The 24545-nt window shown below is 48.9% G+C and overlaps 1 protein-coding gene across 7 annotated transcripts in view; it reads left to right on the top strand.

The window, feature by feature from the left end:
- Positions 1–24545, top strand: part of SH3KBP1 (SH3 domain containing kinase binding protein 1) — a gene marked incomplete at its 5' end in the record, with an annotated part of 295684 nt that overhangs the window by 231709 nt on the left and 39430 nt on the right. For all 7 annotated transcript variants that reach the window (XM_082681426.1, XM_082681425.1, XM_082681427.1 and 4 more), the window contains 3 exons: positions 7099–7150; positions 9884–9964; positions 12516–12675. In XM_082681426.1, the coding sequence (XP_082537552.1) occupies positions 7099–7150; positions 9884–9964; positions 12516–12675 (293 nt within the window). The remainder of the gene's footprint in view (positions 1–7098; positions 7151–9883; positions 9965–12515; positions 12676–24545) is intronic.

The following is a 24545-nucleotide window of genomic DNA, read 5'->3' as shown; positions in this document are numbered from 1 at the left end:
CCACTGATCTATATTTCTGTTTTTGTGCCAGTACCATACTGTCTTGATTACTGAAGCTTTGCAGTATAGTCTGAAGTCTGGGGGCCTGATTCCTCTAGCTCCTTTTTTCTTTCTCAAGATTGCTTTGGCTATTCGGGGTCTTTTGTGTTTCCATACAAATTGTGATATTTTTTGTTCTAGTTCTGTGGAAAATGTTATTGGTAGTTTGATAGGGATTGCACTGAATCTGTAGATTGCTTTGGGTAGTAAAGTCATTTTCACAATGTTGATTCTTCCAATCCAAGAACATGGTATATCTCTCCATCTATGTGTATCATCTTTAATTTCTTGCATCAGTGTCTTATAGTTTTCTGCATACAGGTCTTTTGTCTCCTTAGGTAGGTTTATTCCTAGATATTTTATTCTTTTTCTTGCAATGGTAAATGGGAGTGTTTTCTTAATTTCACTTTCAGACTTTTCATCATTAGTGTATAGGAATACCAGAGATTTCTGTGCATTAATTTTGTAACCTGCTACTTTACCAAATTCATTGATTAGCTCTAGTAGTTTTCTGGTAGCATCTTTAGGATTCTCTATGTATAGTATCATGTCATCTGCAGACAGTGACAGTTTTACCTGTTTTCCGATTTGGATTCCTTTCATTTCTTTTTCTTCTCTGATTGCTGTGGCTAAGACATCCAAAACTATGTTGAATAATAGGGGTGAGAGTGGGCAACCTGGTCTTGTTCCTGATCTCAGTGGAAATGGTTTCAGTTTTTTACCATTGAGAACGATGTTGGCTCTGAGTTTGTCACATATGGCCTTTATTACGTTGAGGTAAGTTACCTCTTTGCCTAGGAAAGGATGTCGCTTGCTTGATTCCCGTAATGGCTAATCCACTGTAGGTGAATTTTGCTGGTTTAACTCAGACCACATTCTCTTTACTAAGTTCTAAGGAGGCCCCTTACCTTAGCCCCCATCATCTGACAACCCAGTTATAGCACTGTCCTCAGCCAAAATTTTCTTTATTCCTAGTCACGTCCTTCAGCCTTTTGAGAACCACTCTTCTTCTCATTTTTGAAGATGCCCAATGAATTATTTTCCTGTTTTTAGTATTCTAAAAAGGAACAAATTTGTGCTTATAATAAGCAACATTATGAATAAAACTCACCTTTGACATTATTTGTCTGTACATTTAATTTTCTGGGTAATTTCACCTGCAGAGATGGGGATTGTCAAGGTGTTGATATTGCCCAAGTATGGCCTAATGACAGAGCCCCAGCTGAGTTTCCCTGACATGGCCTGGATGGCACTCCTTCTCCCTTCTCTGTTGGTACTTATAGCCTTTACTCTCCCAACTGAGCACCTCATTCAATATACTCTTGCCTGAAGTGATTCTCTCTCATCATGCCATCTGAACCATAATCTCTTTGAAGGCAGACCTGCGTCCCAAGCTTCTCCTTCATAGGGTCTAACAGTGTGTGTCTTCGTTCAGGCTGGTGTAACAGAATACCATAGACCAGATGCCTTATAAACCACAGAAATTTCTCACACTTTTGGAGGCTAGGAAGTCCAAGATTTGGCGTCTAGTGAGGGCTCACTTCCTGGTTCATCGATAGCTGTCTTCTTGCTGTGTCCTCGTGGTGAGGGAACTCTCTGGGGTCTACTTTATAAGGGCACTGATCCCATTCATGAGAGCTCCACCCTCATGATCTAATCTCTTCCCGAAGGCCCCATCTCCAAACACCACCACATTGGGGGTTAGGTTTCAACATAAGAATTTTGTGTCCATTCAGTGGACAAATATTCAGTCCTTAGCAGCATGCTTGGTATATGGTTGGCACTCAGGAATCCCTTGTCCTTTGGTCGTTTGGTGACAAGGTGTACCTTCCTCTCCCTCTGTCCCTCCCCTCTTACTAGCTGCTCGCTCCTGTGATAATATGAAAGAGGAGCAAGAGTAGAGGGAGGGGCAGAAAGAAGCCAGGTCCCTTGTCAGATTTGTCTTCCCAGACAAAGGGGGGCCCAGATCCATCCATCCGCGTGTGAGGTCTGGGCATGGAGTCGAGGCACCACTTTCAGGGTGGGGTAGATGGCATGAAGAGGTAAGCCAAGGGAGTGAACTGAGAGAGCATCTTAGAGAGAAACCGAACACCAAAGCCTGGGTGACCGCCCGACAGGCCGGCAGTCTAGATGGGTCCAGCCAAGAGGGAGACCATGCATGTAGGCCACCAGCCCGGAGGCCAAGGAGAGGAAGAGAGAGAGACCCTGCCAAGAGCAGGTTTTGTGGTAGCCCCCGGTGATCTCCTGTGCTGGGGACTCTGTAGGGTGCAGAGGGGCAGAGCCCCAGACGCACTCTTCAAACGTGCTGCCAATCCACCAGGGACAGGAGAGAAAAGGGCAGAGTGGAGGCCCCTATGTGTTTCTAGAGCCATGAGGGGTACCCTGGTCAGGAACTGTCCGTTTGTGTCCCCTGTCCGGCCTCACACAGAGACACCTCCAGAGAACTTAGCTAGATGCCTGGAGGAGGGCTTCCCAAGACTCAAAATCAAGCTGAAAATTGCTTCCAGAACCTTACCATGTTCCTCTCACAAAGCCCCCTGAACGGTACCCAGCCATGAGGAGTCTGCTCCTCTGGTTATTTTCAACAAGTCACATGTCTGGGCCCAGAGCTCTGAAGGCAAACTGGCTTGAGAGGCCAAGTGGCAAATCCTAATTCCTGCCAGGGAGGACAGTTGAGCCAGCTGACGTGCTCCTTCGCTTGGGGCTGGCCAGAGTTGCCAAACAAAGGGCAGAATCAGTTATGAAATCCTTTAGCAGGAAGCAAAACTTGCCTTCCTGCTGTCTTCACTCCAGAACATTCAGATCTATTTCCTTCCCGGTAATAACGGTAAGAAAGGAAATCTAGTCCTTATATCCTTTGAAGGATGGTGTTTGCTTCTGTGTCCAAGCCAACAGATCTACACGCAGGGAAATGCACACGCACGTGCACCCAGGCCTGTGTGCCCTGCACGTGTGAAGACCATGGAAGGCATTCTGCTCTCCCAGAAATCAGAAAACGTTCGTCCATTGACTTTCTTAAGAACATTTTCATGTTTTGCCAGTCTGAACACTGAGCGATGTGAGTTCTGGGGCCATTTTAGCTCCCACCTAGCTGTTAACATGGCCCCTCTAGGCCTCAGTTTTCTCAGCTAAAGGGGACCCTCTGATCACTCAGAGCTCTGACGTCCTCTGTTCTTAGCACCGACCTGCCAGTTGAGCAGGATGACGCCACCTGGGCCTGGAGCTGGAGTGTTTTATTTTCACTGTGGAGGGAGGAGAATAAATAGAACAAGTGCCTCTAAAAAATTCATGACTTATAAAAAGAAACGAAATTGAGTTATTTGTAGTGAGGTGCATGGACCTAGAGTCTGTCATACAGAGCGAACTAAGTCAGAAAGAGAGAGACAAATACCGTATGCTAACACATATATATGGAATCTAAAGAAAGAGAAAAAGGTCATGAAGGACCTAGGGGTAAGACGGGAATAAAGACACAGACCTACTAGAGAATGGACTTGAGGATATGGGGAGGGGGAAGGGTGAGCTGGGACGAAGCGAGAGAGTGGCATGGACATATATACACTACCAAACGTAAGGTAGATAGCTAGTGGGAAGCAGCCGCATAGCAGAGGGAGATCAGCTCGGGGCTTTGTGACGCCTAGAAGGGTGGGATAGGGAGGGTGGGAGGGAGACGCAAGAGGGAGGAGATATGGGGATATACGTATATATACGTATAGCTGATTCACTTTGTTATAAAGCAGAAACTAACACACCATTGTAAAGCAATTATACTCCAATAAAGATGTTAAAACAGATTCATGACTTAAAATGCTTGACTGAGTTGAAAGGATGTTTCTGTCTGCGCACCTGCAGGAGCTAGTTAATGCTGGTAAATTCAACAGAGAAAGCCTTGACCTACTGCTTGACCTGGAAACTCAATTGCGTGATGTGCTTATGTCTTTCTGTTTGAGAATCATGAACTCCCGTAATGGATTTTCTACTGCCACATTTTTGCTACCGATTTACCCACTCTGCCTTCTCAGTTCTCACTGCTCTGTCTTCCTGTGGCATTAAAAGAAAAAAAAAATCAGGGGAATTCCCTGGTGGTGCAATGGTTAGAACTCGGTGCTCTCACTGCCGGGGCCCAGGTTCGTTTCCTGGTTGGGGAAGTAAGATCCCGTGAGCTGCGAGGCACAACCAAAAAAATGAAAAAGAAAAAGAAAAGAAAAAAGATCATTGTCAGCTCATGTGAATACTTTATTAATCGTTTGTGGAGTGGTCTAGAGCTACAGGGAACCCTGACCCTGGTTTTTGTTCCAAATTACCTTAAAAGACATCTGCTTTGAAAAATGTGGCATCATTTCTCATCTAAGGAGGCAGGAAGGCTAAGTTTGATGGAATCAGGGCCAAAGTCAGTCAAGGAAAAAAAAAAAAACCAAGCAGGACAACTTGTAAACCTCCTCTGCTACTAAGCAAAGCAGGCACCTGGCCAGCGTTGATCAGGCCTGGTGAATGCTAGCCAGGCAGCTCACAAACTGCTGCTTCCTTTCCAAACTGCCCCACCTGCCTCCGCAGCTGCTAGGGCTCCCGACACAGCCTCACACCCCTGCCTGCTTCCTCCGCCCTCCGGGCAGGCACTTGGCATGACCACGCTCTCCACACGCTGTTGGGGAGCACAATACTTCCCGTCCCCTCTCTCGGTGCCCCTCCGCCCTGCCCTGTTGCATTTCGTGTATTACATGCCAAATCTGACACAACACTAAGGGTTTTTTTTTCTTTGCACAGTAATCTTGGAAAATATGATGACTTGTAGTTGTCTTTTTTTATTTGAGGCCCTGTGGTTTGAGGCAAGGTCGCTGGGGGAACGGCCTCAGTAAGAGGAGGCTCATGTGAAATTGGTTAGAAAAATGTTCCAACAACTGAGAGTGAGGAAGCCGTCCAGGGGGTGGGCATTGCTGGGGCTGAGCTGGGAAGAATTAGGCCACGGGGTGTTGGCAGTTTCCTGCATAAGAAATCACTCTGATCCAGAGGTAAAGGAAGGTTAATTGGCAGAGTTTCAACTTCATTAGGTAAACACAGATCTGCCCCCAGTCTAATTTCTACAAAGACAGAGAAGAGAGGAAGGAAAAAGGAGTCAGGGTAGACAGCTGGAAGGGGCTGGCAACAGGGGAAGAGTCGTAAGCTCTGGGTGGAGGGCCTGTACCCATGCGGAGGTGGCCCTTGGAGCGTCCTTCTTTCTTTTTTTTTTTAATGAAGTTTGGATGCATATAGACAGTACAGAAAAATATTAAGAAGGAAACACATATGCACTCATAATTCTACAAGAGATCAGCCCTATAAATTTCTTTCTTTCCAGTCTTTTTCCCTTTCTGAATATATTGTAACATGGTTGAGCTCATACTGTAGCTGCAATTCAATACCCTTTTTTTTTCCCCTTAATGTTGACATACTACAGTTTCTTGTGCTTTTGTAAACTCTGTGTGGTTTATGGCCGTGAGATGGTTTGTCTTGTGGATGCCCTCTGGCAGGATGGCCCCTTCACAGTGGTTAAGAGCATTCCTGTGGGGCAGATAGCCCTGGACTGGACTCTTGGCCCCCTGCCCCATTTACTAGCCTGGTGACTTGGGGAAATGACTTCATCTCTTGAAGCCTCAATTATTTCATCTGCAAAATGGGCATAATAATATCACTCCTTATAGAGTTGTCACGAGGATTGGGCAAGGCAGTGCTTACTGACTCCCTCTGTGAAACCGCCTCCTCCTAAGAGGGAAGTAATATTATTGTTTTACAGATGAGAAATTTCATCTAGGTGAGGTCACTTGCCCAGGGTCCACGGCTAAAAACTGAGCCAGGATGTGTAATGGCAGCCACATTCTGAAGCCCCGCCTCTTGCCCACCATATTATACTCTTACTTGCGGTCACTTGGCCAAATCACCCAACTAGTAAAGAGCAGAGTCGAAATGTCAAGTCCAGAGCCTACGTGCTGTGATGCTCCCTGAGACAGTTCTCTGTGGGTCTCGTATTCTGTGGGTTTTACTTAAAACCATTTCTTCCTGTGTCCTGGTACTGCATCAGGCACCGGGAGGCACTGGTGGGCCGGGCTGAGGATGGTCGGGTGTTTTGCTGGTCACATCAGTACTTTTTCAGCATGCAGAAGAGAGTCCATGGAGCTTTTTTAAAGTCACAAGTATACGATACCCAGAGAGGGTCAGGACAGGTGTCAGCAGCAACATGGATCATATGCTCAAACCCTCCCCATTTCCATCTTTCCTTAATGATGTTGATGATGAGATGTTTCTCTCCTTGCCTCCGGTCCCCTTTTCCCCTGTGCAAGAATGGTGCCCAAGAACTGTGCCCTGGCTGGACTCTCGGCCCTAGGACATTTGCCAAGTCCAGCCTGTCTCCCACCTACAGCGAATCCTGGGTGAGCAAGGAGATGCCATTGATTGCATTGCTGCCTCATTCCCTCCAGAATGATAGGGTGTGAGAGAAAAACAAATAGTGGCTGATATGCAAAGAAACTCCATTCCAGTTTCCAGGGTATGACTGGTCTGTGGGGGAACCTCACAAATGGCCTACCAGCCTTGGGGTGAAAAGGGGAAGAAAGCTTAGAACCCTACCCAGCCACAGGGGCCCCTCAGCCTGCATTTTGTTGCAGGTCCCACATCCAGAGCGGATCTAATTTAGAGCCATCCCAGTGACTCTTTCTGAATCGCTTGGTTATTCAGCAGATTAAATCTTAATTGCAAATGCGGTTTCAGCGTAGGAGTACCATTGTGCTTGCTGGTTTCAGGCCATTTTTGCTGAGCCGCGCTTTTCCAGAAGGCTGTTACAAATTTAGAAAGGGGGAAATGGTATTTCATTTGTCCATCAGAGCTTTGTTTTGCAGACTGAATTTATTTTAGTGCCTGTTTAAAGGTGCCAAAACCTGACATCCCTGGAGAGAGAATTGCTCAATTTTTTTGGAGAGCTTCTCTGGACTGTCCAAACTACATCTAGAAAACACTGTCTGTGGTCCTTATGTGAGAGGCCAGGCCTGCCAACAATCTCATGTGGTATCATTTTGATTAATTTTTCAGAGACCCAAGAAGCCACCTCCTCCATCGGCTCCCGTCATCAAGCAAGGGGCAGGTAATATACCTTTCACTTCCCGTCAACACACTGTCTTTCTCTTACTGTTTTCCCTAACAAAGAAACATATCATTAAAATGTATCCCTGATACGGCCTCCCAAAGAGAATGACCAGAAAGACTTTGTTTCGGAATAAACCAGTTTTGTTTGCTTTGTTTTTATTTTTATTTCTTTAATAAACCCCTTTTGTGGAGAGAGGAACTGGTTGCTTTGCCTGTGCCTGCCCATCGAGGGTCAGCCCGGGGAGAGCTGCTTCCCGTGGGTCACAGCTTCACTGGGCATGTATAGCAGTGCTGAATTTTCAATTTCTGTCCCGGGTGGTTAACCAAAATTTGTACTTACTTCACTTGCCCCAAGCAACAAAAAATGTTTTTCTAGCAATACTTTCCCTCCCTCATGATGCTTTTCTATTCTAGAAAAGAATCCAATTAATTCACTTTTTCTGTGTGGCTCAGATGTTAAGGTTGAATACTATAGGAAGACTTGATGTCGTTGGACACTTGGTAACTCATTGTACACTGGCGTCTCATACATAAAGATGAGCATCCCTAGTTCCCAATAGAACTCCTCTTTATCATTGTTAAAACAAATTTTAGGGAGAAACTCCTCCGTGAATAACTAGTTAAGTGGCATTTTAAAAAATTAACAACTAAAACTGAAGAAGAGTAGGGGTATTTTTAATTCTACACATGCATAGTTATGATATTTCTGTAGCATTTAAAGTATGAATACATTTCCAGATTGGTTTATTCAACAGATTTATTAGGAGTGATTTTTTCCCGTTCTTTTGGCCCACCAAGTTGGGGGGAAAAAATCAGCTTGACCTCACATTCCTTTCCCATTCCCTTCAGCATAGTTGAGAATTACAGAGATTAAGCCCTCAAATGGGATGTTGATTACATCTCCTGCTCAGCCCCCATCCTTGTTTGTGTTGAGTAGTTTAATTTTGCCACCTAGTGGTTCTGGCTGGATAAATATTTTATTTTGCTGAAATTAAAACAGACTATTGATTTGCTTTTTTTCTGAAGATCCTTTTCCATAGAAGCCTTGGTGACAGGTTAGAGACCAAGGAGGTGAGTTGAGTGGTCCCAGGCTCAGGTGGCCTAGAATGTAACTAGGGTTGGATTCTTCATGGTAGTAGGACCGTCAGTTCCTCCTGTGTCTCTAGGAATGGTACTGAAATTCTTCTTTAGCGTTAGGAGACCAGAGTGTAGCATGGTAGGCAAATTCTTATCCTTTTAAGACAATTTGAATAAGTTGTGCTGGATCTCTAGGGGCAAAGCATGATGGCATTTAATCTTGCTAGATTACTACTACTGCTCGTTTATCCTGCTGTATAATCTTGGGAACTGCTTTGTAATGGGGAGGTAGATACTCCTATTTTCCTTGTGTTTGGTTATTTGACGAAAAAAATCAGATACAGAATTGATAGAAATCAGATACAGTGTTTAACTTGTAGTGAGTCATTAAAGAGTTAAGGTAAAGTGTGTGTTCAGTGGGTTTTATTTTCAGTTCTTTTGGCTTCTGATGCTGTGTAATTGAGATTTTAGTACCAAGCACACATCCATAGGGTTGGTCATATAAGGAGTTTGTCAAGCACTCAACCAAGTCCATAAATCAGAGGAGTACTTGTGATGTGTTTCATGCTTTAGCTATTTTCCAAGTACTCTTACGGACCTGAGGCCGCTGACACTGATGAAGTTCCCTGGTGCGGGAAGCAGCTGTGGTCCAGGCGTGTAAAGAGGAAGGGTGAATTGGCACATTTGGGAAAATGTAATACCTGAGGGATTCAGATGCAAAGGACCTAGGGAGAACCACCGTATCTTCTCTGTACATCCCTCCACTTAAAAATGTGTTTAAGAGGTAACAAACTACCAGTTATAAAATAAATAAGTCACAGGGATGTAATGTACAGCATGGGGAATATAGTCAATTATATATATATATATATATATATATATATATATATATATAAATTTTTTGTTTGTTTGTTTGTTTTTTTGCGGTACACGGGCCTCTCAGTGTTGTGGCCTCTCCCGTTGCGGAGCACAGGCTCCGGATGCGCAGGCTCAGCGGCCACGGCTCACGGGCCCAGCCACTCCACGGCATGTGGGATCTTCCCGGACCGGGGCACGAACCCATGTCCCCTGCATCGGCAGGCAGACTCTCAACCACTGAGCCACCAGGGAAGCCCATAGTCAATAATATTTTAATAACTTTGTATGGTGTGTAATGTATAAAAATATTGAATCACTGTGTTGTACACCTGAAACTAATATAATATTGTAAGTCAACTAAACTTCAATTTAAGAAAAATACACGTTCTAGTTACTATTGCTGCATAACAAACCACTCCAAATTTGGTGGCATAAAACAGCAATCTTCTTATGCCCGTGGATTTGCTTATTTATTTATATACATTCCCCACCTACACCAAGTGGTCTCCTGTGACTACTTTGATGCATAAGGAAGTCAGATTTAAATATCAATAAATATTAGTGGTGTTCTTGTAAATGAAGGATGCATAGGCAGGCAAACTTAATGACATATGCCAGAAATGGCTCCTGCTCCGTTTCTAAGCAGCTTGTGTTTGCCAGATAACACCAGCACTCAGCTTAGGAAAGAAAAAAACCTATTGACTCTGCTGTACCTGATAAATATTTAAAACGCTAGTGCATCTAATAAATGGATGGGGGAAACATTTCCTAATCGTTGCCATCCTTTCCCCGCCAGGTACCACTGAAAGAAAACATGAAATTAAAAAGATACCTCCTGAAAGGCCAGAAACGCTTCCAAATAGAACAGAAGAAAAAGGTATGAGATCAGGTCTTCGTTGGCACTTCTAGAACGGCAAGAGACAGAGCTGTCTGTCACAGGGCTAGGTCCCTATTCCCCACAGAATGTGCTTTTTCTTGGGAATATGGTGATTATGGTTTTGTTTTGATTGCTTTTAAATTTCCTGTTTCTAAAGAAATAGGAGAGAGGGTTATATGGTGCTTCTTTGGGCTGGCATTTCTCATCAAATGAAAAACAACCAGCCTAGTCACTTAACACATTGGGGCTCTTCCATCCCAGTCTTCCTGCCATCACCGCCCTCCCCACACCAGCGGCATCCTGAAGCCCGCATGCCGACTGTAAGTTCCTAGAGGGCCCCGCTGTACGGGCCACGGTTCCCAGCCAGCCTAGTGCCCCAGGTGCTCATTAACTGCCGATGGGTGGGTGTGGCTTAGAGAAATTCCCATCCAGACCAATGAAAGCTGTCAGTCACTGCTGGGCCTTTGACACTGGCTACTATATTGCAGACACATGTCCTCGGTCAGGAATGTTGAGGGAGGGGGTGGCATGGCAAAACTGGGAGAAGCAGCCCAGTGCCCACAGTCCCCTTAACGGGGTCAAAAATGTCATTTTCAGGGAAGTACCGTAACCTGTATCACACAGTTTTATGAATGTGTTTGACTCCTATGGTCTGCGTGTCCCTCCCAAAGAAATCTGCATGCTGTGGAAGGACTCATTTTATTAGGTGTCTTAAGATTTGATTGATCACACATTTTTACGGGGAAAGCGTTACGTTATTATTATGAACAGGAGGCAGAGCAAATTCCATTTTAAAAAGCAGTTATTTGTAAGTCACAAGAGAAATGCTGAATTAATGAATGTAATTATTTGGAGATGCTCCTGGGTGGCCTCATGAAATTTTATTGTGAAATTTAATATTTTATATCAGCCTGCCAGAAGTTTTGCCAACATTGCGAGTTCTTAGGAAGTTACACCTCTTTCTTTCACAGTGAACAGTTAAAACTTGAGTTGTGGAAGCTCATTGTGAAGGCCAGGTCTGCGTCACAGATCAATGAAAAAATAGCTATTGAGTGTGTACCATACAAATAGTTCTTTGACAAAAGTGTGCGTGTTGTGACATAACCAAACACCGCCTCTGTCCTCACGGAAGACACATGGCTGGTTTTGGGCTCATAGCCAGGCTCTGTGATGAGGACACTGCCTGCTCTGTTCCATGGTGACTAGCATATGTACTCGGCTTACGTGTGAACAACCACCCTAGTTGGTTGGCCAAGTGGCCACACACTTCTGCTTCCTTCCCCTCCCGTGATGCCTTGTTCTGTGCCGCAGTGGGTCAGGAGACAGAAGCCCTGGTCAGAAGCAGCAGGGAAGACAGCAAACCAGCCCCACCTTGAGGCTTGGCCTCCCTAGTAGGTGGGCACGAACCCTCTCTCCCATTCGTTCTGCAGGCTGCTGGAGCTCCCGTCCATCCCAGGAGGCAGGAGGAATCCCCCCTCCTTTGTATTTTAGCGGCGCCCTTCCTCCTCTGGTGCCTCCTCTGGTCCCTGCGGACCAGTAAAAGCGTTCCCAGCATTCCTGGATGGAGCAGGTTCCCTTATTGAAATATTGTGGGGATGAGCAGTGATGTCTGTACAATACCTGATGGGCTTTTTAAAGCTTTGCCAATCTGCCTGGTCACCCAAACGACGTGAGTTTGTGTTTGCAAGTAAAACGTGTTCACAGTTCCAGCTTCCAAGTGAGCACAGGGATGCTGCCTGTCCTCCAGTGGGCAGCTCCCTGAAGCTCTACCTTTACAGAGAAACATGGGGACATAAAACATGAAGCTGCCGCCAAGCACTGCCCAGTTTGGCACCAGATCTGGCTTTAACTTCTTTCTAATAGCTCCGACACCCAAAACCCTCAGAACCCAAATACCTGTGCAGTCCCAGTCTACCTTCCAAGGTGAAACTGTGCACAGGAAGAATCCAGAACTAATTGTTGGCTCCTGATGCTTTACACAGGCTGACCTGGGAGACGTCAGGCCTCTTTCCTCTGCACACCCAACAGGTCCCGCGGGTCATTGACCAAACCCATCAGCCATTTACCGAGCACCTGCTCAGTGCCAGGCACCGTGCGGGTTCTAGAGAGATGGCCAGACGTGGGCCCTGCCCGTGGGGGCTGACTGCCTGCAGGCCATGGCAAGCATGCAGACACCCAGAGAGCACTCAAGTGGAGCCCGTTTATAAGGGGCTGTCCTTCGCAGCTCAGGAGAGGGAGTAGGAAAGTCTGCCTCTGAGGGTGGGTCCAGCCATTGAGAAGGGAACATGACCGTGTCACATTTCAGCCAGGCTAAATGTGAGTAGGCCCCATGAAGTATGAGTAGGAGTTTTCCAAGGGTGGGCAATGGCCGGAAGGGCCCATAGGTCTTTTTCTAACTTGACCAAGAATAGATGATGCTCTTCGCCTTCCATCCTGACCTTGGCAAACAGCATCAGTGATTTTTTTAAGCAGAAAACAGGCAATCTTCAGTACTGTCACTTACACTAGTTCTATCTGTCTTCTTTATGCTTCTTTAAACAATGACTTAAAGAAAGACCAGAGAGAGAGCCAAAACTGGATTTACAGAAGCCTTCTGTTCCTGCCATACCGCCCAAAAAGCCGCGGCCACCCAAGACCAATTCTCTCAGCAGACCAGGTGCGCTGCCCCCGAGGAGGCCGGAGCGACCAGCGGGTCCCCTGACCCATACCAGGTACTGCTCCGCTCTTGATGCTGGGGCGGGGGCGGGGGCAGGGCAGCCGCAGGACGCTGGACTCCAGCCACTTGGGTCCTTGCTCCCATGCTCAGGCAGAAGCGGGTGTGAGGCTGGGGGCCGCAGCGTGGGTTTCAGGATTAGAGGTGAGAATCCAGGTCCTGGCATCTAGGCCCTGCTCACATGTGGGGATTTCCCCCTGTGCTTCCTTAGAGCAAGGCCAGCTGCCCTTCCGACCGGAAGTGCGGGTGGCGTGCCCGCCTTCACTCCGGATGTCCTGCTGGCTTGGGTGCGTGCGTCTCACTGGCAGCTCCATCTCCTGGCCCTCTCCCTGCTCTGGGGTGGCCCCCTCCACACTCCCAGGCTCCCTCTGCTCTTGCCTGTGCAGCCCTATTGTGGGACCCAGGACCCAGTCTGGCAAATGTTGTCTTAGTGTCCATGTCCACGAACTATGAGACCCTCAAAGGCAAGGGGCATGCTTCGTTCAGGCACGAGTTCTGAGACGGGCCTGGCAAAACTCAAATTTGTTCACTGGCTGGCCGGACACCTGGGTTAGTGATACGGAATCAGAGTTGGACATTGTGCCTTCCAGACCTGAGATGCCCACCACAAAGGACAAGGAAGTGTCACGTTCTCTCCACAAGTTCATTGCTGGAACTTTCTACCATTACATGCATATTATACGTGTTGATGTAATATACTGGAGCAAGTCGGTGGCCTAGAGGTCTTTACATGGACCTGTCAACACACAGTCACTCACCAAATTTTTGTTCTTCTGAGCTAAGTTTGCATGGTGAGAATCTTATGGGGCTTCAATGTCCTCGCGCTAGAGTCAGGCAGGCTTCCAGGCTCACGTCATAGTAGGAGTGGGAGCCCCAGCAGGTCGCTGCGCCTCTCTCCTCACCTTCCCTGTCTGTACATTGTGGATGATCATGGAATGCATGTAAAAGGATGGAAGGATATAATTTCCGAGTATGTAGCCTCGGGCCTGTAAATCAACTTTCACTGTCTTATTTATGATTGTGTATCAAACTGGGTATACTGGAGTGAAACAAAAATAGCTCATGTACATTTTAGAAAAAATTTTAAATCATGGTAAAATACACATAACACAAAATTTTCTCAGGTATGTGAGCCCCTTGGAGGAGCGGCTGGCTCACTTGTGTCATTCGGCAGGTGTCCCCCCAGATCCAATCAAACAACTGCTCCCCTATGATGGCCCCGGGGGAAACTAACGGGACCAGGGCCACTGTTGAGTGGGTCAGGCCCCTACGTGTTGTGTCCTCTTCTGCTGACGGACATCTGCACGATGAGGCCGCTTGCCAGCCCCAATGACCTTAGCAAGGGCCACTTCAGTAGCGTGGTCGGCCCAGAGCTCGCACCTCAGAAGGAAAAGTTTATGTAAACCTAAGTGCTTCCAAAGAGAACACGAGCTCCACAAACAGGGAGGAGGGAGCAGCAGGGGTCGTACATCGCTTTGTGGTGGGTGAAAGGAGGGCAGAAGCCACACTCTGCCAAATTCTTATAGTCTTCCAGGGACCACAGGCATTTCGATGAAGTCAGTAACAATTTCCAGAATATTCCTGCTGCTCTAATGATCCGATCCGAAGCGAAGTGCGGTTCCAATGGCTTCTGCGCCTTCAAAGGCTGCTCTCAGCCGTCTCGTTAGGAGATAGGTGCAGGCCTTGCGAGCCATCGATTAGACCTGCACGGGAGCGGGGAATGAATGATAACCTCCGACCCTCTGGGCTCACAGAAGCCCCATTTTCCTCCCGCCTCTGCTGAGCTCTCCCCCACCTCCAGCCCTCCCACGATCCAGCTGTGGATCAGAAGAGTGAGCCACCGAGGAAGATGCGTGAGAGGGGTTTGTACGGAAGCAGTGGGAAGCGTAACTGTTCTTTACATTGTGTGTGGCATCTGAGCGGCCTGGGAGAGGGGGGGCAGTCCCCGACCTCCCAAGCTCCCAGGGCACTGGTTTGCAGAAAGGAGGGAGTGAGAGGCAAGCCCCACGCTTCCTTCCTGCCAATCCCTGGGCAAGGCTGGGAGCATTTGAGGAGCCGGTACCTTCTCTGCCCGCTTGCACAGCCAGTTGAAGGGAGGATGGTGCCTGCTCTAACTTGGTGGTTCTTAAACTTGAGCGTGCATCGGCGTCACCTGGAGATCATGTTCAAACACATTGCGGGGTCCCACCCCCACGGTCGTTGATCCGGCAGGTCTGGGAATCGATGCTGCCGGTCCACATCCACGCTGTGAGAATCTCAGGTTTTTGACAGTGCCACCCTCCTTCCCTGGCTGCCTCTCATGCATCCGTTAGTGCTCCCTGACTTAAGTGCCCAGTTAGCACGCCCCTCTTCTGGAAGCCTTCCCTTATCTCTCACAATTGCTCTCTCCTCCAAACGCCTGACACCCCGTGTTTAGCCTGGTGCGGGGCCCCATGCTGTGCCACTTGGGATGCTCACACCCCCGGACTCCTTTACCAGATTTAAAGCAGATCAAGAGTGTGTTTTGTCATCTCCACATGGTTTACGGGGTTGAGCATATGGTAGTGGCTCATTTAATACACTTGTTGAATGCCATGGTTCCTAAGAAGGGGGGAGGTGCCAGTGCTTACATTTTGTTCACTTTTGCTCTCCTGTCATCCTTCCCAGCCCCTGTGCAAGCTCTGTAGCATGTGCCTCTTATGTTCTAAGTCACCTAGTGTGCCATGGATTTCAACATAAAAAAATTTAAGAAGATCGAAGAAGGGCTTGCTGTTTCTCAGTATCTCATGCACTTCATATTTTTTGCTAAGCAGTTACATCGGACAACCAACCTGTATACTGGTTTATGAACTTGTTCTGTTCCGCCAAGGTAGTTCAGGTAGGAATGTTAACAGTCAAACAGTTTTGTGTCGGTAGTCCTCCAAGAAGGGGTATTGTCTGCTGTGCAAACCCAAATCCTCGCCAGGATTTACCTGACTGGATGGGTAGATGGGCGGATGGATAGACAGATGTTTGAACACATGGACACACGGTCACCGTTTGCTGCTCTTACTGGGAATGAGGCATGAGGCATTGCCACTCCAGCTGCAATGTCTGGGCTCAAGCTTCCTCTCACCAGCCAGAAAGCTCGCTGCCAAATGTGGCTTCCAGAAGAGATCAGTTTCTTTCTATTTAAACAGGGACTAGCATCTTTTAGAAAAAGGAATACCTAAGTTTAGGAAAAGGGGAGTCATTTTTAGATGCATTTACTTAACAGAAATGGATTGAGGGATTACTGTATACCAGGCACTGTTCTGGATCTTAGTAACGGTGGGGCTCGGCCATTATAGATTCTGGTCTTCAGGAATCATGTCGAAAGGAACTAGGACACCTGCGCGATTTTGTGTCCATCTGAGCAAGTAGCAGCATGCCGTTAACATACTTACTTCCAGATGGTAAATGTAGGTAGAAATTAAACGGAAAGAAAGAGACTTTTTCCAAAAAAATTTAGTACCAGAGTTGATTTAAAAATTGAATGATGATAGGAGATTCCCCTAGGTCATAAGTGCCTTTGTTTGAAAGTCTGTGCTTTGGGGATGCATCAGTCATTATCTCACAGCATAAAGACAGTGTCTGCTGGTCTCGTCCAGCCCACCATATAACTAAGGTAGTCGTGGTACAAAGAGCATTCTGTCTACCTCTATCTTCACACTTGAGAAAGTGGAGTCTCAAAAGTATAGCGCCTACTCACTTGTTTTGATATTTGATCATAAAGATATTTCAAATGACAGAATATACCTAAACTTGTGTGTGTGTGTGTTGTATACACACACACTGACATGTGACGTTATATATCTCATAATGTGCATTATCGATTTAATAAAGATGGGGTCAGAAACCCCCATGAGAAGAGGCCCTGAAACTTGGGAGAAGGGTCCAAAAGAAAAGAAAATCCAAGGAAAAGCTGGAAAGAAGCAGGCTGTCCTGAGCCCTAGCAGTTTGCATGCAGCTGGAGGCAGCGAGCCAGAAACCTGAGGGGCAGAGCAGGTGTGTGCCTTCAAAAGAAAATAAACCCGTTGGGGAAAGAGGTAGAAGCAGGCTGAAGAGACCAGAACAGGTTTGTTAATCTTCCCAAACATGGACACCCAAGTTGTAAATAATCTCATTTTCTTCCCAAAGAGCGGGCAAGCGGGAGCAGGACCTTTGGCCCAAGTTGCCAGGGAGCCGTGCCTGTTGTCCGCTGCAGTACAGAGCAGCCAGCGCTCTGAGTGGAGGGGCAGGCAACTGGCAGGGCGGGGACGGGCGGGGCTGGTGGAGGCGGGGCCTGAGTGATGGGGCAGGGCTGGTGGAGGTGGGGCCTGAGTGATGGGGCGGGGCTGGTGGAGGCGGGGCCTGAGTGATAGGGTGGGGCTGGTGGAGGCGGGGCCTGAGTGATGGGGCAGGGCTGGTGGAGGCAGGGCTTGAGTGATAGGGGCGGGGCTGGTGGAGGCAGGGCCTGAGTGATGGGGCGGGGCTGGTGGAGGTGGGGCCTGAGTGATAGGGGCGGAGCTGGTGGAGGCGGGGCTTGAGTGATAGGGGCGGGGCTGGTGGAGGCGGGGCTTGAGTGATAGGGCAGGGCTTGAGTAGTAGTCAGGGGTGGGGCTGGTGGAGGCGGGGCTTGAGTAGTAGTCAGGGGTGGGGCTGGTGGAGGCGGGGCCTGAGTAGTAGTCAGGGGCGGGGCTGGTGGAGGCGGGGCTTGAGTAGTAGTCAGGGGCGGGGCTGGTGGAGGCGGGGCTTGAGTAGTCAGGGGCGGGGCTGGTGGAGGCGGGGCTTGAGTGATAGGGGCGGGGCTGGTGGAGGCGGGGCTTGAGTGATAGGGGCGGGGCTGGTGGAGGCGGGGCTTGAGTGATAGGGGCGGGGCTGGTGGAGGCGGAGCCTGAGTGATAGAGGCGGGGCTGGTGGAGGCGGGGCTTGAGTAGTCAGGGGCGGGGCTTGTGGAGGCGGGGCCTGAGTGATAGGGCGGGGCTGGTGGAGGCAGGGCTTGAGTGATAGGGCAGGGCTGGTGGAGGCGGGGCCTGAGTGAGGGGCAGGGCTGGTGGAGGCGGGGCTTGAGTGATAGGGGCAGGGCTGGTGGAGGCGGGGCCTGAGTGGTAGGGGTGGGGCTTGTGGAGGCGGGGCCTGAGTGATAGGGCGGGGCTGGTGGAGGCGGGGCCTGAGTGATAGGGGCAGGGCTGGTGGAGGCGGCACCTGAGTGATAGGGTGGGGCTGGTGGAGGCGGGGCTTGAGTAGTAGTCAGGGGCGGGGCTGGTGGAGGCGGGGCCTGAATGATAGGGGCGGGGCTGGTGGAGGCGGGGCCTGAGTGGTGGGGCGGGGCTGGTGGAGGCGGGGCTTGAATGATAGGGGCAGGGCTGGTGGAGGCGGGGCCTGAGTGATAGGGGTGGGGCTGGTGGAGGCGGGGCCTGAGTGATAGGGGTGGGGCTGGTGGAGGCAGGGCCTGAGTGATCGGGGCGGGGCTGGTGGAGGCGGGGCTTGAGTGATAGAGGCGGGGCTGGTGGAGGCGGGGCTTGAGTGATAGGGGCGGGGCTGGTGGGGGCGGGGCCTGAGTGATAGGGGTGGGGCTGGTGGAGGCGGGGTTGAGTGATAGTCAGGGGCTCTGGGACTGAGAGGAAGGAAGTGAAGCTAAAAGAAGTAAGAGGAGGTGAGCTGAGCAGGGATGGAGTGGAAACAGGAAGTGGGGAAAGTCGATGGCCGGAAGTACTGGAGATGCTGGTCAGGAAGGGGAGGTTGGTGCCCACAATTTCAGAGGCAGAGTGGGTCTGAAGATGGACATATCCACAGAGGGAGGCGCCCTGAATGTGGGTGACTGAGGATGAATGAAGGTCGTGAGGGCTGAAGGGACCAGGGGAGGGAGGGGATGGATTGCCCACATGGCTCTCATAGGCTCAGGAAGATGGCAAGAGCTGAAATGAGGTGAGGCTGATGTTCTCGAAGCCAGTGTCCTCCCAGGTGGATGTCGGGGTGTTCTGGGAGTTGATGACAGTCAATGATAAGAAAGTTTCAATAGTCAGGGCGGTAGCAGGTCATTAAGTCATGAGGTTCCAGATGGATGGAGTTGCTTACTGTGGCTCAAGCATCGCAGAGGGCACTGTCCACTGACTTCAGATGTGGAAGCCTGTGTCAGAGGAGGAATCTCAGTGAGAAGGTGGGCAATTGGGTCTTGGACACCAGGCTGAGGGCAGGAGGCCTAGTGGCTTCCCAGACCTGTGCCACTTGCAGATGGCCTATTGCTTTAAATCTTAAACACACCAGGTACATTTCCCATGAAAGGCTGAAGGCTATATGGAGAGAACTGGAACACGGATCCAGGGAGAGCAACAGTGGAATTGCACATTTTTTCCTTGTAATGAAGAGGGAGCCCTGAATACCAGGGAAACACTGGGAGATTAGTGACGAGCCCTGAGACATTTTAGCTTGAGGCAAAGATTAAGTAAACATTTATATGCCAAATATCAACTAAGTGCTTAGGGAAGGGCAGATGTCTCTCTGGAGACCAACTTACCCACACCGAAGTTAATTTTTCTTTAGATTTACATAGGCATCCCAGCTGCTTCAAGCCCCTCAGGATACAAATTAGCAGAAAGTAAACTTCTAGGTCCTGGTGGTTCTGTGAGGTGTGTGGTCCCCATGCCCACCAAAAGAACGCACTAAAAAAGACCTTTGCTCTTATTAGCTCTAAGCTAATCAATCATTTAATTTAAAAAAAAAAAAGGGAAAGAAAGATAGCTAGAGTGCGCACAAATGTTCCCTAAGCAGGCAGATAGAATGTGTACCTGGGTGGTCAGGCCATCATTTTGAGTTTGGATTGCTCAAGTATTCTAAATGTCTTTTCAAAGATTCCTAGGGATAGGGCATGTGGTGTTTGAGTGTTTCCCTTCTTTTCTACAAGTCAGGACCAAGACATGTCTTTGGAGAGTTCAGGAGAGAGACCTTGGCTAGAAATTACAGAGGTGGGTGTCATTGGCTCACAGATGGTAGTTACACTCATGGAATGGCTATAATCACTCCAGGAGATTACAGAGAAGAAGAAGAGAGAGTACAGGCAACAACGGGGAAAACCATTACTTACAGGGCGGAGGAAGGACGAGGAGCTGTGGAAAAGGGTGAGTGGACTGCAAGGCCGTGGAAGCCACGAGAAGGGAGGGTGGAGCAGCTACCGGCCAGTGGGTCTCACGCTTGAGTGTACGTTGGCATCACCTGCGGTCTTGTTAAAACACAGATCGCTGCTCTCCAAGTTTCTGATTCAGGAGGTCTGGGTTCAGGCCTGAGAATTTGCGTTTCTAGCAAGCTCCCGGGGCTGCTGCCGCTGCTGGTTAGCCAAGCCCACTATGAGAACCTCCACCAAAGTGATAGCCAGGGAGACTGAAGGGGCTTTGGTCACTAGCTGGCCCTTGGTGATCCCAGTCAAGTGGTTTCTATACAATAGTTGGGGGTAAGAGAGAGACTCAGGGTTGAGTTGAAGAAAGAACAGGTGGGCTACCAAGCACGTGTAGACTTGTCTTGTGATAAACTCGGCTATGGGGGAAAGGTGGAAATTGGGTGCTAGATATGGATCCAGTATGTATGTGTGTGCTCTGTGTGTGTGTGCGTGCGTGTTTGTGTGTGTGCTGTGTGTGGTGTCGTTCGTTACTTCAGAAATTCATCAAGTGCGTCCATTTGGCTACGCCCTCTTCTGGGTGGTAGTAACTACAGTAACCAGGCAAGACATGCCTCCTGCCCACCCACTGCTTGCTGGGCTTTGGAGCCAGGCCCACCAGTGTGGAAAGCCCACCCCTCTGCTTCCTTACCCTGTAGCTTCAGGCAAGGTACACACCTCTCTGTGTCTCAGTTTCCGTTGCCACTCCCAGGGCACCTAGTTCTCCTGGCCCTTGTGAGGCCCTCAACCAGTCTTTTTTCCTCCCTTGAGAGAGCTCAGTGGGTGACCTTGTAGGGAGAGGAGTTGCCACATGGTGACAAACAGGCCATGCTCAGCAGCCCCGAGGGAGCGAGGAAACACGGACGCCCTCAGACCGCACATCGAGAGGTCTCTAGGGAGTGGAAGCAGAGCCGCAAGAGCGTCAGGGAAGGCTGGGCACTGAGGGAGGGTGGGTGGTTTATGGAGCATAGGAATCCCACAGGGGAAAATACTTTGTCACATTGTAGAAATGTCTACCTTATTTGCCGGCCTCATTTCATTTGTATGTATAACTTTCTCTCCATACGTCTTTCCATCCTCACCTAGAATAAATTTTATTCCCTGTAGCAAGATCCAACAACAGTAGTGATGGGCTTAGCCTCAGCTCAGTCTGAGCCACATTGATTTTCCTGCCAGTGACGGCCAGAGGCAGGCAAGGAATCAGTAGGGGATATTAACGCCCCACACGGGCACAGGTACTAATTGGTTCATATAACGCTTTTCCCATGGGCTATTTTTTTGAACACTCTTCCTCCAGGTGACACCCCACAAACTTTTCTCAGAGTTGTGCGCTGATGAGATCCCCTCCTCCAAGCATCTAAAGCCCCTTGCCCCTCTGAGAGGCCCAGCTGTGGGTTTGCCGATGGGAGCTGCGGGTGTCATCGTCCTTCGGCCTTAAGGGCTTGGGGCTTGTGCCCTTGGATGGGCTCTAGACGGAGGCCTGTTGCCACCCACACTTGCAGAGTCTGCATAGAGAACAGAAATTTGGAGGGGAACTGAGTGGGCAATGCCCCATCACCTTCCAATGTGTCTTCACCAACCATAAATAGCCCAGCCTGTTTGTGCTCATCCAAACAAGGACACAGTGCAAGGGGAGAGCTGCCAGGAAAACCACTCCGGTTCCCGCTTCCTGCGCCCCTGGCCTCGCTCAGGCTGCCCCACATTTAGACGGGAAGTTTGTAGTCAAAAAATGCCTGTGATTCCTGGGACATTTTAGGCCGTGGGGTGAGTGTGTAGGGGCTCCACGGGAGCAGCAGAGCCTTCGGATCCACATTTCTGGGAAAGGGGAGCGAGGCTGCTCCTGCCCTCCCGCTGATGAGCAAAGGAAACTGGGCTCATTGCTGCTGCAATTTTGTCCTTTCCTGAAGGAAGGATTCAACCTCCCCGGGCAGTAATGGCCCCTCACAGAACACTTCTGAAGGACTGGCTTCATCTCTGCTCCCTCCGCAGATGGGCGGAGCCCTCTTAATGTTGCTTATTTGCAAGAGAAAAATCTCCAGAAGCATCAAACATGTGCATTTTGATTATTACCGCCCCAAGTGTGGTGGGCAAATGCAGGGCTGGGCGTCAAGAAGCTTCCATCCAGTTTTAGCTTTGCTACCAATTAGCTGTGTGGCCTTGGGCTCATAACTCCCAGCCTTAGAGCCCAGGACCCTCGTCTGTAATAAAATGGGGGCCTGAGCCAGGTAATCTTTACCCAGTTGTTTTTTTTTAACATCTTTATTGGAGTATAATTGCTTTACATTGTTGTGTTAGTTGCTGCTGTATCACAAAGTGAATCAGCTATATGTATACAGATATCCCCATATCCCCTCCCTCTTGCGTCTCCCTCCCTCCCACCCTCCCTATCCCACCCCTCTAGGTGGTCACAAAGCGCCGAGCTGATCTCCCTGTGGTATGTGGCTGCTTCCCACTAGCTATCTGTTTTACGTTTGGTAGTGTATATATGTCCATGCCACTCTCTCACTTCGTCCCAGCTTACCCTTGCCCCTCCCCATGTCCTCAAGTCCATTCTCTACATGTGAGTCTTTATTCCTGTCCTGTCCCTAGGTTCTTCAGAACCTTTTTTTTTTAGATTCCATATATATGTGTTAGCATATGGTATCCATCGACAGATGAATGGATAAAGAAGATGTGGCACATATATACAATGGAATATTACTCAGCCATAAAAAGAAATGAAATTGAGTTATTTGTAGTGAGGTGAGTGGACCTAGAGTCTTATACAGAATGAAGTAAGTCAGAAAGAGAAAAACAAATACCCAGTTTTAATAGTCAGAGCCTAAGTCTGAGATGTTGTGAGCGGGCAGCCAGGAAAGCAGGGAGGGAGCGTTCATCTCCATTGACCTCGCATCCTCAGCACATGATTGGACCAGGAGCAAGGGGTTGGAGCAAGAGAGAAGAGAGGGTATCTCTAGAAACTTCACATCTGCCATCTGTCATCGTCCCTATGAGTAGATAACTCCCAGGTGGGATGAAAGCTGGGGAAAAATGGAGGATGCAAAGGGGGCACCTCAGTGGTTTTCTGAGTACAGGGGATGGGGCTTTTCTATTTCTTTTTCCTTTCCTTTCTTTCCCAACCTTTTTTTTTTTTGTGCCCATAACAATTTTTAGGCACTTAAAACCCAGACATTTCCATTATGGTAATAGATCCTTCTGAGGGCAGGGAGCGGAGACTGCAGAAAAGATTCATCATCTGGACTTGGGATCTTCTGCTTGCTAGGAATCAGTCCACTCTTCTTCCCTTCACCCCCCCACTCACCTCCAGAAGCGTGTGGGGTCTTTTTGGTGGTTTTTAGTTGCTGCTGTCAGTGCTGCTGTTCATTTATTTATTCACTTGTTTGCTTGCCTCGGCTTCCTGTGCACTTCAGCATCTTTTCCAGGCCACATGTCTTGGCTTAACTGTCCCAACTTGGGCTAAATTGGGGCATGCCACTGGCTGAGCTCATGTTCTCAAGGGATGCACATGGCGCATCTTCCACATTTCCAGCTGTTCACATGCCCCATCTCACGTCTCAGGTCTGAGTGGAAGGAGCAGGCCCCCCTGGGTGGGTCGGGTATGGGATTTTTGTTTATTAGTAGCACTTTTTAACTCGGGGAGCAAAGGCGATTTACCCAGCTGGCAGTGAGCTGCAGTGACACAGGCTGTCTGGCATCCTCGATGACTCACCATCTCCAGGACCAAGAGGCTGAGTGAAGCAGCTTTGAGAAGCGGTCAAGAGCTTGGGCTCCGGAGGCAGAGTTAGTAGGTTCAAATCCAGAATCCCACCGTTCAACTAGTTTTATGACCTTTTGTCAGCAAGTGACTTCATGTCACTGAGCCTGAGTTTCCTGATCTATATAATGAAAAGAAGGGCCGCACAGGTGGGCTTCTCCAGGAAGCAAATTTTAGTATGCGAGACCTGTGTAGGGTTCAGTGCCTGTGGGGAGGGAGAAGGAAGCCGCTTTGGGCAGAGGGAGAAAAGTTGTGACGCCAGCTCCCCAGAGCCTCGGCCAAGTCCATGGGGGCTTTGGGGCTAAAATGGCCCCTCCGAGTTGTCTTATGTTGGGCTGAGATGGCTGAGACTTTTATACCGTGAAATGTGGGCCACGCTGGAAAGGCCAAGGAGGCTCTCTGCAGCTGAGGTAGTCCCTGGAGGGGCCAACAGCATTTCCACCGGCGGGGGCGACCAGCCCTTCACAGAAGGGGGCTCTGGGTGCCATGCAGAGTAGCTACTTCAAGGCGCAGTTGGGGCGATTGAATCATACACGGAAGGAGCTTATCCTAGTGCCTGGCTTGTGGCAGGCAGTCAGTAAAGCGTAGGTGCTGCTGTTACTTCTGTGGGATTGTCGGTTCCACTTATTGCTGCTGGGTGTCCTTGGGCTGGTCAACCTGTTCCCTGCGATTTAGGGTCCCTGGCCAGAGAAGCAAGGAGACTCTTAGTTGCTAGTTGCCTATCCAAGTCACGTGTTTTAAATATCCATAACCAAACCTGCTGAAGAAATACAAGAAAATACCATTATTTTGATTTAACAATCAGAGGTGAGTGAGGACAACCATGTTCCAATATCTTTATTTAACAATATCTTTATTTAACAGCTGTGGGCATAGAAACTCACCATAAAAAAAAAAAAAAAGCCCTCACAGGAGCTAGTAAACTACAAAAGTATGAGCTTTTTCCTCTTTTGTTGAATTTAGTAACATCCTTTTTGCCAAAATG

The sequence above is a fragment of the Grampus griseus genome, assembly GCF_964374135.1.
Source record: "Grampus griseus genome assembly, chromosome: X".
In the NCBI taxonomy this organism is placed as follows: domain Eukaryota; kingdom Metazoa; phylum Chordata; class Mammalia; order Artiodactyla; family Delphinidae; genus Grampus; species Grampus griseus.
This window is presented reverse-complemented; position numbering and strand designations above follow the sequence as displayed.